This window comes from Neodiprion pinetum, chromosome 5, assembly GCF_021155775.2.
Source record: "Neodiprion pinetum isolate iyNeoPine1 chromosome 5, iyNeoPine1.2, whole genome shotgun sequence".
NCBI lineage: Eukaryota > Metazoa > Arthropoda > Insecta > Hymenoptera > Diprionidae > Neodiprion > Neodiprion pinetum.
The window spans coordinates 35,157,490-35,175,224 of NC_060236.1; the positions used below are offsets into that span (position 1 = coordinate 35,157,490).

At 39.5% G+C, this 17,735-nt stretch overlaps 3 protein-coding genes across 9 annotated transcripts; 1 reads left to right on the forward strand and 2 right to left on the reverse strand.

Annotated features, from left to right (window-relative positions):
- Window positions 1–817: 817 nt before the first annotated feature.
- Window positions 818–6,808, reverse strand: LOC124219691 (RNA exonuclease 1 homolog). The gene is made up of 9 exons (XM_046627634.2): window positions 6,375–6,808; window positions 3,880–5,528; window positions 3,428–3,794; window positions 3,208–3,356; window positions 2,570–3,034; window positions 2,139–2,436; window positions 1,825–1,990; window positions 1,452–1,711; window positions 818–1,328 (listed from the first exon to the last, which is right to left on the reverse strand). Exons 1-9 carry the CDS (start codon window positions 6,472–6,474, stop codon window positions 1,243–1,245), a joined length of 3,540 nt encoding a protein of 1,179 aa, XP_046483590.1. The 5' UTR covers window positions 6,475–6,808; the 3' UTR covers window positions 818–1,242.
- Window positions 6,809–8,263: 1,455 nt separating this feature from the next.
- On the forward strand, window positions 8,264–14,768 carry Cln3 (CLN3 lysosomal/endosomal transmembrane protein, battenin). Of its 6 annotated transcripts, XM_046627662.2 has the most exons (9): window positions 8,604–8,700; window positions 8,783–9,066; window positions 12,270–12,430; window positions 12,865–13,004; window positions 13,089–13,247; window positions 13,643–13,988; window positions 14,161–14,310; window positions 14,408–14,548; window positions 14,631–14,768. In XM_046627662.2, exons 2-9 carry the CDS (start codon window positions 9,042–9,044, stop codon window positions 14,766–14,768), a joined length of 1,260 nt encoding a protein of 419 aa, XP_046483618.1. In that variant the 5' UTR covers window positions 8,604–8,700; window positions 8,783–9,041. The 6 variants fall into 6 exon arrangements, with proteins under 6 accessions (XP_046483622.1, XP_046483618.1, XP_046483620.1 ...); XM_046627666.2 differs by lacking the exons at window positions 8,604–8,700; window positions 8,783–9,066 and adding an exon at window positions 8,264–8,280; XM_046627664.2 differs by lacking the exon at window positions 8,604–8,700 and having other exon boundaries at window positions 8,777–9,066.
- A 124-nt stretch (window positions 14,769–14,892) lies between these two features.
- Window positions 14,893–17,647, reverse strand: LOC124219703 (actin-like protein 6B). Of its 2 annotated transcripts, none has more exons than XM_046627667.1 (6): window positions 17,496–17,647; window positions 17,086–17,280; window positions 16,501–16,938; window positions 15,756–16,096; window positions 15,580–15,675; window positions 14,893–15,489 (listed from the first exon to the last, which is right to left on the reverse strand). In XM_046627667.1, the coding sequence occupies exons 1-6, from the start codon at window positions 17,518–17,520 to the stop codon at window positions 15,325–15,327; spliced, it is 1,260 nt and encodes a 419-aa protein (XP_046483623.1). In that variant the 5' UTR covers window positions 17,521–17,647; the 3' UTR covers window positions 14,893–15,324. The 2 variants fall into 2 exon arrangements, with proteins under 2 accessions (XP_046483623.1, XP_046483624.1); XM_046627668.2 differs by having other exon boundaries at window positions 15,354–15,489; window positions 15,569–15,675.
- Window positions 17,648–17,735: the final 88 nt, after the last annotated feature.

Sequence of the window (17,735 nt, forward strand, 5' to 3'; positions counted from 1 at the left end):
TTGATATTTTTGGCACCTTCGTCAAGTTTTCCCATGTATTACAATATTTAAACAATCAACAACAAGTCACTTTTGGGGTGAATTTCACCCAGTGTAACCGTTATGCGATTCTGCCAAGGTGTGAACGAATAAGGTTAAAAATAAATTGGCCAACTTCGGGAAAAAAAAAGGTTCAAGTCTTTGCTATTTCGACGCGGATATCCAAGATAATGCCAGTCTAAAAACTTCATTCCCACAAACCCATTCATTAGCGAAGTTTTGACCGCGGGCACGTTCTTCGAGTCACATATTCATGAGGCGTACGAATAGAGCGGGCGTTCCGTGAGGACTTTCGAACAATTTCGGTTGGTCCTAAAGTTCCCGCTTATAACATCTCGATGGTCCTTCGAAAGCGCTGCCTTTCACGCTCGGCGGTCTCTCTCTCCTCCCTGATTTATTTCCATCTTCCTCACCGAGTACCCACCAGCTGCAGCCCTTTCTCATCGGGTACAACGATGAAGAGACAAAACAAAACAGAGAGAGAGAGAGAGAAGAAATAAGAAGAAAAAATAACCAGGGCTTTCATAGGTCCGCTAAAATATTCATTGTCTTGAAATGGGTGTTTGTTTAGGGTGGCAAAGCAGGTAATAGTGTGTTGGCAACACTCGGGAAATGAATAAAAAAAAATTTAAAAAAAAACAAGAGAAGAAAAGAGAAAAAAAATTACTAGAAATTATCCACGCGTTAATAATAACGCATCACGAGCTCTGCGGGCGAGTGAAAAGAATTTACATGACGAGTAAATCCTGGATGCAGGCACAAAAATTGTTCTCTGGGATTTTCATTAAATTTAAGCTTTATTTCTAAATACGGTAAGACAAGACCTTACATTTTTCGAATAATTCCAGTGAAAAATTCCGCTTTTTCAAAATTCTTTTCGAGCATCTGTCGTTGTACTTTGCTGTGATATATCGACGAAAAGTTGCTCAGAAACAGTGGCAAAAATAAAAAACATATATTAACCGTACGCGTATCCGAGTTTTTTCGAAGCAGTTTGGCAAAAATTGAAACAAAAAATGCAGTAGTAAAACGTGAGGAATAGAGTGAAGAGATTTTCAGCTTAATAGGTAAATTGTACATCAGTTATTGCAACGTATTGTATAAAACAATATGGTATAATTTATTAATCAGCTAATATAAACGCAATTAGCTACAGGCAAATAAAACGACTCTTCCTGATACTCGAATATCCCTTCAAACATTTTATTGCGATTTGGCTTCCTCCTTCAGCTTCCAAAGGACCAACTCCATACATGACACAGCATCTTCGTTACTGTCATGACCTCCAACTAAGAACAAAATAATACACCTATACACGCGTATAGCATTGTGTACCTGGAAACTTGTTAACGAGGTAGGTACATTCATATTCTTGCCCAATTCAAACTAATAAGGACGCATTTACAACGTACCGTCGTTTTGTATGATTTTTTGAAGATATTCCGAGCACAAATTTCTCAGTGCCCTCTTTTGCGGATATCCGTTACGATGAGGAAACATAACACTCGTATCTACAACGGTATCGTGAACCAATTTGAGTGCCTTAAAATCACTCTCTAAGCTATGCCCAATGAGTATCGTTTTGTCAGAGAACATTGTCAATAGAGTGGCTTGTACATCTAGGAGAGACGTAGTGACTCCTTCCATATGTTGCTCTGTAATCCCTGAGAATCTGAATTGACATCACACATATATTTTTCGTCTTTCCAATTATTTTGAAACAGAATTCATCAATTCATATATTATGTTCCATCGTATTCCGATAGGCCAAGCTATATTTATTACCTTGTGTTATAGTCTATGACTGGATGAACTGGTTTAACTAATGTTTCGTAGACGACATTGCATTCCTCGTTAATCACCGTCACCCTTGTCAATTCGAGCCCCTGTGTTGTGTATGACATTTCGCAGTCCAGGGCGTAAACGCCTTGCTCTTCAACCGGTATGTAATCTACGGTAAGAATAAACTAAAGGCTAGTGATTTTCCTTTGAGAAACATGACTTTTCAGCCGGAATTTGTTATCATCTTATTCAAAGATGAGGGAACAACAATAGCAGGAACGAAGAAAACGGCTTCTTGCGGTCGGATTTTGGCTTACCTTTCGGTAAAGTTTTTACGTAACCGCGTAAATTTTTGTAATCAACGTATTCCCAAACGTGAGTTTTGGCGTCACAGCATCCAGTCGCAGATCCGTACTGCTGGCAGCAGCTGTACCTCCCCTCCCCTCTTATCGTAAACTTCCGACCCCAGTGATATATACAATTTTGTTGAAGCACCGCATTTCCGTGCTTGTCAACCATGTACGGCTGGTTGCAACGACTGCAGAATCTTTCGTTAGGCACTTTGGACAAAATTGACTGATTCCGGGTGTTGGTGACGTAGATTTTAACGCGACCCTGGAAACAAAATATTTTTACGCCATGTCGCTGCTTCCGGTTATCATCCGAATTCTCTATGATCTTGCCATAAAACCTGAAACGTGCATTCTCTTTATCTCACTCTGACAATGAGTGATAGCTAATTTTTTACCGTCGGTCCGTCTGGATGAGGCCTCGGAAAACCGTTGTCTTTGAGTTGCTCCTCGGTCATGATCCATTTGGAAAGAAGAGCGTAGAGAGTGGCTCCCTTGAACTCCATAACAGATCTCTTGGTTTTTACAACGCTCCATGAGCCTTTAGATTTCCCCGCGAGAACAGCTTCGTGTGAAACAGTTCCGCTTGCTGGGGAAGAACCGCTCTCTGCGCTAGATTGTTGGTCCAATTCCTTTCTCAGACGGTGCGTGGCTAGCATACAAGAATTTTTGTAAACGGCTACAGCCTTGCAACGCTCGTGACACGCAAATTCTTCCCTCAAGGCTCGCTGCGCCGCATCTTCGCCGTTTGTATATATTTGTATGCAAATGTCTTGCATCATGTTCACATAGTACTGACGTACATTCAAAGGGAACTTCTGTGTCGCTACATGCAGTGGTTCTGGCCTTATAAGTTGAGGAATCTGGGAAAAGTTCCAGGTGAAAATTTGAAGTATAGGAAGCCGCAATCAATGTTCCTAACTATTTACGTCAATCGCACCCTGACAGACAATCCAAGGTTTACGTATAATAAGTTTTTGGTAAATCTCAGCGGGATAAAAAGGATATTTTTTTATCAGGAACATCGAAAACTTACTATTTGAGGAACGTGGGCAACGCGAGATCCACCTTTGGCAGTTTGGGCGATTGTTTTACTTTCGGAATTCTTGTTCATAGCTTCAGAGACCTTTTTCTTAGCCAAGGCTAGAGATGTGGCATAAGGCACATGAGCTATCCTCAACCGGCCTGAAGAAAAACAAATTGGTAAACTATAAATCAGCATACGCGCGCCGTTTCATGGAAACTAATTGTATTACCATTTCCGTTAACAATCTGATCTCCTTTTGTCGCCATGTTTGTGGTTGGTTTATGCGAGGACTGAAGTGCCGAAGGTGTTGCGTCTGAGGTCTGACTCGAGGTTAAGGACGCAGAACTCTGCAAGGCAGCCGCTGCTGCAACTTTTTCAGCAATCGCTTCTCTCATCAATCGCCACCTATCAGTCAATTTTAGGTGAGGATTCGGCGGCGCCTTTACCGGCTGAATTGGAGTCCTTTTATACTCGGTGTATTGACCGGCTGAGGCATGAGCTACTCTCTTCCGGCCAGGTTCCTCAGCCTCTTCGGGCTCTCGTCTGGGATGCTCCTTCACTCTTGCTTCTTTGGGATGTTCCGTTACCTCGTATTCCTATTTTTGAGTTGAAAAAATAGATAATGAAATGGGACACAGCGATTAAGCTAGTACAAATAATTCGAATCTGTTTACTTCATACCTGAAAAATTTTCAGACATTCTTCTTCAATGTCATGATCGGAGTCTGAGATCTCTAAAATTTCTTCCAAATATGAAGGCGAGCCTCGAAACCTGATCGAAGGGCTGTTTTCCTTTTCGTCATGATCTTCTGCGCTGCTTACTTCGTCGTCGCTCTTCTTTCTGGCCTCCGTTTTCTTGCTCGAACTGCTTGACTTTGTACTTGACCTAGACCGACTCTTGTCCGTTTTCTTTGAAGAATATCTATCTCTGCTTGACGACGAATTTGATTTACTTTTGTGCTTTTGATGGCTACTTGATTTTGTATGCTCTTCATTTTTGTCTTTATCCTTACTAGACCTAGAAGAATTTTCTCTTTTTTTTGAGCTCTCCCGCGTACTGTGTCTGCTCTCCTTTCTTTCCCTTGAACTCCGCCTTTTGTTTTTATCCCTACTGGAAGATGAGGAATGATGTCTTTCCTTTGAACTAGAACTTGAACTATGTTTACGCTTTTCCCTGTCTCTACTCGTGTCCTCAGTGCTAGCTTCCTCAGAATCCTTTTTTTGCACTTTCCTGCCCTCCTTATCCTTCTCCGACTTATCCTTTGACTTTCCTCTCTCCTTGCTGAGGCTGCTGTCTCTCCTCTCTTGCGCCTTGCTGCTGTTACTAGCCTCCTTAGATTTACTGCCATTACGCTTATCCTCTGATCTGTTGCTCGACTTATGGCTTGTCTTAGGTTTATCTTCACTTCTAACTTCACCCTCTGCCTTATTGTCTCCTTTCACTACGCTATTTATCATCTGATCTGGCTCTTCTTCTTCAGAAAATTGGGCTTCGATCTCTGGATCGTAGTCCTGAGAATCCTGAATTTCTAGACGTGCACTGGCTTCTTTTCCGGCATTTAAGCTTTCGTCTATACTCATCAAAAGTTCACCAATACCAGGCTCTTCTAATTGCTGCACAGTTTTGAGCGGTGCTTTCAATTTCTTAGGCACATACTCTTCGCGCCGTTTCTTTGACCTAGGCCGATACTCGTCCTTATTCTTGAAAATATAATCATTCGAATTTCCATCTTCATACGAGTTTGAAGACGAAGAATCAGACTTGATTGTCGGTACATAGTTGTGCACAAACGAAGCATCACCGCTGCTTGATATGGCCGTGGGTTTGTAAGTTATTTCGGTAACTTTAACACTTGAGTAACTTGGAGCAACACTTGCTGTATTGTCCAAGGAGTTTGCGATCTCTTGTGGGATGCTCAGCCAGGGCTTGAATCTATCCGGTGAAGACTTTCTCTTGATCGCGACTTTGCTCTCCCTTGTTGGCATATAGGGTACGACAGGTATATGACGCTTCTTTAGCTCAGCTATAGGCGTTGGATTATAAACACATGGCGTGGCCTGCACTGTAGGTTTAGTGATCAATATCTCTTGATGAGAAACTGAACCTGCCGCCGAGTTCAGAGTTGGATTCAGCTCTTCTACTACTCTTGACACAATTTTCTGTGATATTTTACCAGTCTCTGCTACCTTGTGATCAGCCAGTACCTTTTTGACCGCCTGAGAAACCAATTGTTGAAATGTATTCGAATCCGACGGACCTCCATCGACCCTTTCTCCTTCGTTCGTTGCCACACTCTGAGTGGGGACTCCAATGTTGGATGTTCCATCATCTGCGACAAACAACTCATTACAAAATTGTGTTTGGATCACTATAAACCGTTCATTTAATCAAAACCAAACGAGGTATTCCTTGAACAAAAATTTTTTACACCTCGATGTGATTGAAAAGCATCATGGAATAATATTTGAAATGGGCTCCGTTTTGTGAAATTTGTAATAACATAAGTGAAACTTGTTGTAATTTCGCAGTTATTGAACGAACTATGTTAATAAAGAACAATCGCCTGAATAACAGAATTTTTCAATTAGATTCACTAGCCTTGCCCTGATAGAAACTCAGTGTAAAATGTTCTTGCGCACTTTTATTTAAAAGTACTATCCCTAGTGTTGTGTTGTTAAAAAAAAAATTGTTCCTAAATTTTCTCATTATTATACAGATTATACACATCTATGTAGTTATCATTCGACCAAATAGTGTCCATTTTTGTTGATTCTGAAAATCATCAAGTCATCAAATTTCAAGTGATGATTGCTTATATCTACACATGCTCACTATGATGTGCATGTGCAAAGTTAGATTTGCGTAACCAGCGAATGAATTGAAAATGCTATCTGATAACATTTGTAACTCATGGGGGGAATGCTATGGAAGACATGATATTTCGTCGGGGGCGGGAGGAGAAGTGGGGAGATTGAGAGGCGGATCCTATGTTGTTTCACTTGTCAATGAGAACATTCGCGTCGCAAAATTATGACCTTAAACACCCAAAATTGGATGCGACGCATCGACAGTTGAAAAAATTAGATGTGGAGGGGGGAGGGGAGGACGGGGTTATTTGGTCATGTTTTTATAAGGGTTCAGAAAGACATTTAAATTGTTTATTTTTCCTCATTACCTCTCCGTGGATGTTTGAAGTGGCAATAGGGCCTCTCGCAGAGTCCGTTGTCATAAAATGGGCAGTTTATTGTCTTGAAATATCCCGTGGACGGCAACATAACTGGATGTATCTCATTACTTCAACGAGCACATATTATCATGGTGACGAAAGAGTGATCAGTTTAATTGTAACAGAAACAACCATGAGTTAACATTAACGATATGATGTCAACGCATCTTAATTCTTTGTATTCATCTATTTCTTTACTTTTTACGTACAGGTGTATATATTTTTTTTTTTTTATAACAATTGTTGACAGATCTATCTATCTGCCGAGATATTATCAACAATCGTCACGCGCTCTACCCACGGCAAAAAAAAAAAACCAAGTGAAATGTTGGCGTGCAGATTTGAGGTTACGTACATTTCGCTTTGTGTCTTCCTCCACTGTATTTCTACCAATCAGTGAGAACTCTGAGAGGAGTGCCAGCGCCTACCGGCACCAAACACTTTCTTGCAACTCAATTCCGCTGACTTACGCCTGTCGGTAATCGACCTCCTTTACCACCCTACCAGCAGTGAATAGACATCAACAAAGAAAATAATTTTCTTTTGAGTTTATATTTAGATAAATTAATTTTGACTCTACATATTATAGAATATTAAGCAAAATCTTCATTCATTACTTTTAACGTTTGTCTTTCGTCTTTTTTAAATGGATAAATAAGTCTAGAAGTGTTTGGTTGATAGCTATGACCAAAAACTTGAAGAGCTATTTATAACGTAGAAAGGAAAAAAGCAAACTTTATGAGTAATAAATGAAGATTCTGATCATTATTCAATGTACAGAACCAAAAGTTGTTTATTTATGATTGGATGTAAATTCAAAACCAAATTTCTTTCCGTCGACCTGTGATTAATTATTATTTTTTTAACACAAGTGATTTAAATCTGAAACTGAAGTTTGTTTAGTTGTTACTTACAATAGATGTTTGGGGAAATAGGTAATTTTTCTTAAAATTCGAAATATCGTTCCGTTTTCTAAGAAAACGAGCTTCATCTAATGAAACTATTTTTTGTTTTATTAGTTACGTGGAATAAACGGAAATTTGACATCTAGAACCCAGACTGAAAATTCGTATTAACAAGTGAGTTGAGGATGCTTATTGAGGATACCACGTTAAAAAAAACGATGGTGTGGAAGGGAGCATAACATATACTTACGTAATTTGTTCAATATTAATAATTCTATTTGTGTAAGAATTTGTGTTTAATCGATTATCTTCTTCAAAGTTTTCTACATCAGGCAACACATTAGGCGACACATTTGTTTCAAAAATATTCAAATGTTCTTTATTCTCTTATGTAATACATGTTCCTACACGAATATTAAATTAATTAATAAATGTATAAACAAGAGTGTCAAGATTAATTAATTAATCCCTAATCTTTGCATCGAGTTGCTTGGAATCTAGTCTGGCTGCTCATTCTCAGCCACGTTTTCAGCTTTCTCGATCGTTATCGGCGGGCAACAAACAGACGTTACCATCCGTCGGCTGCAACCCAATTTTTCTTATCGGGAGACGGTTTTCATAACTCTGTATTACCGATACCTACGTCAACGGTATGCAAATATTGAAATATCGTAACAAACACATAATTGGTGTTGTTTAATATCTAAATACAGTTATATACTACACATGTCCATGTTTATGCATAAGAAATTTTCAATTCAAGTCAGGAGCGGACCAGTAACGAGAACCACCATTCAAACGTGAAAATATTTGCGGCATACCACCTTCAAAGAGACGGCACCAGTTTCCACTGAATTTATATTTCAGCAATGTGGCAGTAGCAATTCTTCTGAATATAATAAGGACATTTCAAGTATAAATGATTATCTATCGGCAATTATGATGTCATGGTAAGTAAACTTTCATAACTGTATGATTATTCCTAAACAATAATCATATTATGCAGTGTATACGTATATATTGTATGTATGTACAATGAAAGTATAGTTGCAATTTCATCCAATATTATAGAATCGATTGATATCCAAGTCATCATATGGTATGTGTCTTACATTTTTACCAAGTACCCATTCAAGTCTGACACTTATAGGCCTGTACGTTACAGTTTAAACATTGATCTAATTGCTCGGCTGCTCATTGAACCGTTATCAAGAGGTTATCGAATTATCATTTGTACTCGTGCTGTGTTATTGAAAGTACTAAGCTGCCGCTTAGAACTTGTTTCCCGATTGCCGTAGATAACATCTTACAACTGTCGCGTTTCGTTTCGCATCGCGATGGAGTTCTTACGTACCTACCCTGTGCAATAGGTGAGCTTAACATGTACACGAACACTGCGAGTGCTTTGCCGGAGTTGGATTGGGTACGGACTCTGATCAATGTCTCAAATAGGATAGTTTTATGTAATTTATAGAAAGAATCGAACTAACACACGGCAGCTTGTCAAAGAGTTGATGACGGCGAGGCAATCGCGGCTTTCGTTATCTGCGTGTAATTCTTATCCGGTCAGGATCTTCGACTAACACTTCAACGGACATCTTGTACTTGGGACTGAAACCTCGTTGGTCTCCAAAGTCATCAGCGTGCTTCCTGACGCAGCTTCTGCAGCTTCTGGTTTATCCGGTCCGGTGGTTTTAGTCAATAAGAAAATATGAGTACCGATAAGGAATTGTCAGGTATTTATTGCAAAAAAAAAAAAATTCATAAAACTTTATGCAGAATACGTGCGTGAGCGTGTTTAGCTTCGGACCAATATAAAGAGAAAGAAATTCATGCCTTACTGTGCCATAGGAAACATGTTTTTATTTGAAGACTGATGTTTTGTACGTTCATGCGTCATATGAATTTCTTTATACTAACATTCAAAACAAGTTTTGTCGATAATGATTATTCAATTGCATTCACCAGGATTCAATCTATCAATGATATTTATAAATACTTAAAACACATCCTGCCGATGTCAATATACCAACTGCGAATATATAAATTGAGTAAATCAGACGTTGAATACGTACATTTTCATATTTTGAGTGTACTGCTGCTCTTGTTAGCGTTTAAAAATTAAAGCCAACAACAGTCTTCAACTCAATACAAATTTCAATATACAATGTCAACATCATTAAATACGATACTTCTTTGTGGTATCTACGTAATTATGCTGGATGATTTAATATTTAAAAAATTATTTATCGTGCATGAAGGTTACTCGTTACTACGTGCATCGCTATAAGAATTTTGCATTGTATATCAGTTCAATACGCGGTTACTGAAAATCTGACCATGAGATCGTATCGTGTTTGTCTCTTTTATTCCGTTTCACTGCCGATTTCTCTATTTTGATATCTGCTACTACATGAAGCCACGTGTTTATCAGTTGGTGAAAAAAATTCTAGAACACATGTCAATAAGGTCAAAAATACAGATGTTTCGCTTTGCATATCTTCTATGCAAAACATTCCACTTATAGTCCGAGTGTATACCTATACGTATTATAACAGCAGCGAATTGAGGAGTCATGTAATCTGCGATGTTTAAGGCGGAATGAAATCTTTCGCAGCCGCTAAAATGTGTATCTTGTCATTAGCGGGATCAGTAGTCAAAAAAAGTAGAGTGCACGTACATGCAATCCAGTCGTCAGCACATTTTATATGGAAAATTTTGAACAAAAAAACAATTATACTCGTAACTAATGTTCAGAATGATGCTATACACGAGTAACTCTATAAGAGACGCTCACAGTGATTTCAACTCTCGGTTTCACTCTTTTAATCGTCGAATAATTGAATTGTCATTATCAGACGTACAGAAATAGAATGTATAAGTTGATCCGGGTTTCGCACTTCTCTTATGAAAAGAACACTTAACGGATATCGATGGGAAATCAATACCTTCATAAGTTCCGAACGTTCAATTGAACGCAAGTTCAGTTGGCAAACCTCACAAGTTTTTCCACAAACTTTCACAGAAATTAAGTTACAAATCTATCAATTCGTACTATAATTTTTGAGGAAACTGTCGAATACCTTAAACAGTGGCAAAACTTAGCATAGATTAATTGATCAGTTTATTTTATCACATTGTATCAAGTCTGCAGCTGCCGATTACAGTTAAATAAAACATTTGTCACCGTTTTGTCCTTGACACACCGACTTTGTCCGTGGAATAATTGGCCTTGACTGCACCGAACGCTTTCCATTCGCGTACACGATCTGAATAAAGTTTACTCTTTAAACGTACTCGAAACTCACTCGGAGCTCGGCCGTCACTACCCATCAAAAATAAACATCAGCTGTGCGATGATATCGGTGGAAAATGAAGGAGCCTGGCTAACAGCTATTTGGACGACAGCGATATGTTCGGCTGCACGAAAATGACACAGCTCAGTTATTCTTTAACGGATTTTGATAACGCATCAAGTTCCAGTGTTTCATTAATTTACAGCTGGGATTCCTTAGGTACTAAAGAGAAAACGTTCGTCCAAATCATGTATGTAATAATTAATGGAATTTGCCATGTCATTTTCATCCTTTCTTACACTTTACCTGTCTCATGTAGTGAATCGTAATCGTTTTCACTTTAATTTCGCAATCGAACTGGCTCGGCAGGTACATTGAGTGGTTATACTTAGTGAGAAGTCTGAAAAAAGCAATTTTCAAGGATATTTAATGAAGAAACATTTCAATTTATTAATATCAAAATTTATATACATATTGGAATAGCTTTGAACATCATTCTACATAGTATATTTCTTATTTCTAAAAATAATGATTTTCAAAGCTGCTATAGTAGATCTCCGGGAGTACCTATAAAAAAAGTCGTCTTGCGGTGAGCAAGATTTCTCTGGTCTGAAAATCCTAACTCTCAAGTTTCTTTCACGCTGCAATAAATGGAAGATAAATATTTTGCAGTAACGACAGGCCAACGTACGTGACACAATAACCATAATTATCCAACTGAATCTGCAACCGTGAAATGATTATACAACTTTTAGATCAATGTTTACATACAATGCAGATGCGTACAGAAATTTGAAGAAATTTCGAATAATGAGAATGACTTTTTTCGCTCAAGGTAGTTCCTCCAGCGTGTTGTCATCTGGTTCATCGTTATCATACGTTATAAAAATAACTCAATTCGCAATGATCTTTAACTACGTAATTTACATGCTGTAAAGATCAGTTCCAAAGGATGACCAGCTGATGCATAATTCATGAACTGGAGGATACCCTAAGCGAATTTTCAATTCGCTGGTAATGGTCGCGGTCGATCTTCGCGAGTTATTCAAAGTGTGAGCCAATGTATTGCATGAGGACAGCATAGTTGTGTAGAGGCATTCATAATCAGTTGAGAAAACCAGTCGGGTTGCATGGGTTCCTACTGCTTGGTTGCTTTGTTCGGCGAAAAATCGGACTGCAAAGTTATTGTGACTTGATTGCTGACGGTTTATCATCACTGATACGATACACGTATTCGTATGTATTTATATATTCGATTTCGTTATTGTCTATTTCCTTTACAATATCACCTCCCGTTCGTGTTGAAAATATATGTATATCGGGCCGGGATTTACCCACGGGCGTGCATTAGCATTTAGCTGTGTAGTCGTTATAGTTATCAAGAAACGTGGCAAGCTGGTCGCTGGCTTTATGAGCTGCGATTGTGCTCGTGTGCGAATTTGCGAACGAAGGCTGGAGGGAATAATAGTGGAAATATACGGAAAGTAAAGCTGCAGAAAAAGTGATCGCTTATTGGTGTGGCAGTGCCGATATAATATTATTATCGTTTAACGTGAATCGGAAAATTTTCACATCTCTCGGTCGAGTTGCCTGAACATATTTTCTTGTTATTGAAATGGTGAAAAAGTCGTTACCTATCACAGGGACGCGGAATGATCCAATCGACCCTGAAACTCAGGCTGAGAAACGAAAGAAATGGAGGAACTTGATTGCTTTTTGGATTCTTGGATTGTGCAACAATTATGGCTACGTTGTGATGCTGAGTGCGGCCCACGACATTATTGAAAGCAAGTTTGGTTCCACGGTGAGTGACGACTCGCTAGTAATACCGCTCGACGGAAATACAATCGTTATCGTTTTACTGCCCTTCCTCCCTCTGAATGCAACAATTAACTCGTATCATGTTAGCAGCATTCAAAAGGGGTATCTAATCACTGTCAGTTTTACTGTTTCACAAGCGTCTCGAAATCTTCTGTACTTAATTGACGATGCAGTGCTATTGAAATGCGTATAATTTGTACTAGAGTTTTCTACCTCATCAAACTGCTTCATTTCGGGGCAATTTGTGCAGATTAAAAAATGGCGAAGGACGAAAAAGCAAAAAAAATTCCATCTTCATCGGCAATGTTCGATTCTATTTGTCTGAATTATACTCGGACAACGTTGACGCATATAGGCAGAGCCATGAACCACAGGTTTGCACACACTGTTTTGATTATCATTCTCTTTTCTCTATAGTCCTCGTCTTCAGAAACTACCAATAACACAACGACGTCGAGAGATTGTAATACTTTGTCGACAGGTGCCATACTCTTGGCGGATATAATACCGTCGCTTATGACTAAGATCGTCGCGCCATTCTTGCCATTTTTCGTACAGTGAGTAAATGACTGTTTCCTAAATTTGTATAATTCGACCTTCTTCGTCTGGAAATCAGTCTACATCGAAAGTTACACTTGCAGCTTGAGATTATTGTCATGCGTTATTCTGGCTGCTTCCGGATTCGTCATGGTAGCTCTGGCTGCTTCGGAATGGTTAGCGATTTTAGGTGTGATCGTTACTTCCTTATCTTCCGGCCTAGGTGAAGTCACACTGTTGGGATACAGTCACTTCTTTGACAAGTAAGACATTGAAAATTCCAAAAACTTACACACTCTCGCATCACTTTGTGCATTATTTATTATGTTCTTTTTTTTTTTTTTTTTGCTTCTATTCAATTTTTTTTTCATCACGGTGCATGTGAATTCTTCTCATGTTAGTTTCTCAAATAAATTTCAATGACTCACAAGTAATCCGTTATCTTTATTGCTCTCGCGTCTTTATTAAGATATGCGCTCTTTAATTCTTTGATACTTGAAACCTCGTATAAAATATTACAGCAATGTATTATAAGCATATAAATGACCGTAAAATATGTGTCGTTTAATCATTCCAAGTCTAAATTGAGACGGTACAAACACGTGTTTTGTTCTTTGTTTGTTATATTTTTATATTTTATACTGTTATATTTTTATAGAAACGTTATTTCAACGTGGTCATCGGGGACAGGTGGCGCAGGTGTAATTGGAGCGGTTTCTTATGCCGGTCTGACGCTGTGGCTGAGCACAGAAAACACTATTCTTGTGATGCTGATCGTGCCGGTAATTGAGGCGATCGCTTTCTGGATTATATTGGTTCATCCTAATGAAACTGCACTGCCAGTTTCGAGCCTCGGAAATGGCAGTAAAGAAAATAAAAAAGAGGTCATTGCGATTCCAGAAAAGACATTGAAGGAAAAATTGGCCATAGTGCCAGGACTGCTAAAATATATGATACCGATTGGGCTCGTTTACTTGTTCGAATACTTCATCAATCAAGGATTGGTGAGAATAATTTCTTGATCACGATAAGGAAATGTTAAAGCGTTCTATGGCTTGATCTGTTCACGATGAATTTTTATTTTTTTTTTATCTTCTTTGTTTGCTTAAACGGTAAATTAAATTAAACCCAAACGTTACTGTAACATTTGTCTTCAATTATCTGCTACTTCTATAGTTTGAGCTCATCGATTTTGAGGGAATATGGTTGGACCACGCTGCACAATATAGATGGCTTCAAGTTGATTACCAAATCGGTGTTTTCATATCTAGATCATCGGTTAATTTGGTTACGATCAACAGGATCTGGATAATGGCAGCTCTTCAGGTGAATAATTAGTCAAATATTTTATCCAGGAAGAGCTGAGATAATTCAAATAATCATACATATACCACAAACGTTGTATCCTCTAATCGTTTTCCAGTTTGTCAATGTAATAATAATGACCTTCGAGACGTTGTACTTCTACATTCCGAATATCTGGATCGTATTTGCGATCGTATTGTGGGAAGGTCTTCTCGGCGGAGGAGCGTACGTCAATACTTTTTACAAAATGTCCAAAGAGGTGAGGAATAACGAAAGAAAGTAATTTTTTTTTTTTACATCTCGGAGAACACGATGAATTCATTGTTAAATGGTCAACATAGGTGCCGGCAGAAGATCGAGAATTCTCACTTGGAATAACAACCATGGCGGATTCAATCGGTATCGCTTTAGCTGGTTGGATAGCGATGCCAGTGCACAATGCCATTTGTAAACTACCTCAACCAACGCGACTAGGGTGAACTAAATCGAAGTCAAATTATATTTATTATAATTAAGATTGCGTACTGCAGTGATCTGCAGTTCAAGTCACGAGAAATGGCTCGAACAATTCAGGTACTTAATATTTATTTTTTAACTTCCGAAAGTCTGTCCTGTATACTAGGTGTACTTGGTATGTAAACGAGATTTTCGTACTCAAAAACCAATCATATTGCATATACATAGGCGAATAGAAATAGAGCTCTGAAAAATATTATCGTCAGTATGTTTGTACGAACGGTATTTTTATGCGAGATAGTAAATTTTATTTTCCATCTGTTATTGTTGTACAATATTGTTAAATTTATTATTAAAAATTGTTGTATAGATTACAGTTATGATAATATTTCAGGAAGAGCGTGGGTACTTAAATACAATAAACCTACTGGATGATTCGAGTAAAATGACCTATACTTCGTATACCTGTATATACTCTAAGGTTTTTTAATTACTTTCGAATGATCATACTATAATATTCTCCGACATGTCATACCCATTATCTGCAGTATGAAAATTGTTGAAATTCAACATTGAATCTCACGAACATCTGTCTAAAATTAATTTACCAGACTCTTCGTATTCCTGACGTGACAACCACATCTGTTGAAACGACCCGAGCGAACTTAAAATCGAACCTCCGATCCAAGCCCCGTATCGACGTTCGCTGGAGCTATTGGCACATATTATCTTCAGTCTCATACTCTGCGAAAACAAGTCGATAAAAAATCAAACATCATCCAAATTTGGTGTATAAGTAGGGACGGAAAATGATGATAGTCACAGCATAATTACCGGTGGCGTTTTGCTGACCAGATCTCTGTTGAGTCGATCGCTAAATCCCGATAAGCAGGAGTTGCCACCCGTTACAACGACACTGCCGTACAAACTCTGAAGCAAATAGCAAAGTGAAAATACTGCTCGTACCTACTCTGTCCAAGTCTTGGGTGGTTCTAGAATTCAACACCTACGGGTCGAATGTCCATGTCGCACATCCCGACGCTCGTCGTGACCAACGGACCAACTCCTAGAATACTGGCGCCAACTCCCTTCACGTTACTCGGGTCGAATAACGCCTCCGGTATCATGAGACGAGCCGAGCCGAAGTCGTCGTTATAACCAGTTGGGAACTCGTATCGCTTCATCGGCAACGAATTCGCGATGTCCTCGTCGTAGGGGCCGTCCGATATCTGTAACGTGTTCGTTTGAAAGTCCTGCAGAAGCTCCCGGACCATGTGATTCAGCCAGCTGGTCGTCGGCTCTGGACCTGGACGACGAGTCCAGCGCGGTGGATCCTGCTCTCGAACTACGTCTGAAAAAATCCGTATTAAGAAAGGTTTCAATTTCCTTCGCGCCCCGAATAACGACGGATTAATTATTGTGCATCATATTATACCGAGAGGTTTTCTCGAGAAGACCTGCTCGTTACGCGCGATATTCAAGCTGCTTAATTTTTATTGGCTGACAATCATTCTCACAATTCTTTGCCAAAATAAAATTCCCTGGTATCTCAGTCAGTTGACAAATGACAGTCAACTATAACCTTTCGAATAGATCTCTCTATAAGTCAATGGTTACGACGCCGCCGTGGTCCATTGCGCAACATTCACTTTGTCTACCATGCTACAAACATTTTTACAAAGTTGGCTGCGCGTATAAACTAGACGAGTTGTAATTGTCGAGCGGGTCCTTTTAGGAGAACCTCACGGTATATACCTTTAGATGCGACCAAATAGGCTGGTGTCAAGTCGATATCCTTATCCTCGAGAAACTGCTTGCACTGCATCGTAATGAAGTCACCGCCGAGTGGACTCTTTACTATCCCCTGGGTGATGACATATCCGTCGTGAACCGGGACGGCGCTGGTATGAGTCGCACCACTGTCAACGACCATTGCGGTCGATCTGCCGTTTGCGTACGCTGCCAGGACGGCGTTTTTGCAAATGTACATTGCAGGCACGTTGAACTTTTCGAACATTAATTCCAACAGCTTTTCACGCTTGAATCTGGTGTTCCATGGGCATTCCGTCATCAGGATTGGGTGATGCTCAGCGACAGCGTGGAGCCGATTTTTGTAGGTGTATTCAGCCAACTTTTCAAACATGTCCCAATCTTCGATCATGCCATCCTTCATCAAGCTAACTATTTCCATGTCTGCGGAAAAAATATGTGCCTATTATGGTCGATCGTATTTTACGAATCAACTTGTTAAGAGTTGGGTCGAAATAGGACAGTGGATGTCATTCTATAATATATGTTATACACAGACGGTCGTACGTCGGTATACCATGCACGCCATACCTTTCTTGCGGACTTGTATAGCCGTAGTATCAATGTTGAATCGTTTCTTGTTCGTTTGGTTATCCTGCTGCTGATCCGCGGCATCTTCCCAAACACCAAGGCTCGTCGGTACCTCAGCTTTCGGAGAATCCTCACCCCCATATCCCACCCGCAAGCTTTGGTGACCAATGTCAAATATAATAGCACCAACTTCGTCTGCATGGAAGAGAGTAAAAATGCGTTAAGATTTAACGAAATCACTCGCGTTTCTACTGTTTCCACCCAAACATTCCCTGCATGTATTAATTGCTGCTTCACGCACATTGACATGAAAACGATAAATCAATAAGGATCATTAGTTTCAACCTCCTCTCTTAATTCAACCGTATCCTTAATTTAAGTACTCATATTAATGACTGAGAGCAACTTACCACCGCCGTAGACACCACCGCTCATAGTAAGCAAAAATCATACGGTGCTGTCTTAACGAATGGGCGCATGCGCCGCACGAGAGGGAGACGGGTCCATAATCAGGGACGCGAGATTCGCTGATACTGGTCTGCGCCTCCGTAACCAGGTTACTGCCAACCCCAGACCCAGGTCGACGACCTCGCCGTCGTGCAGTTCGATACCCGGCCTGGTAAGGTATACATTATGTCTGGGCGAGGTGT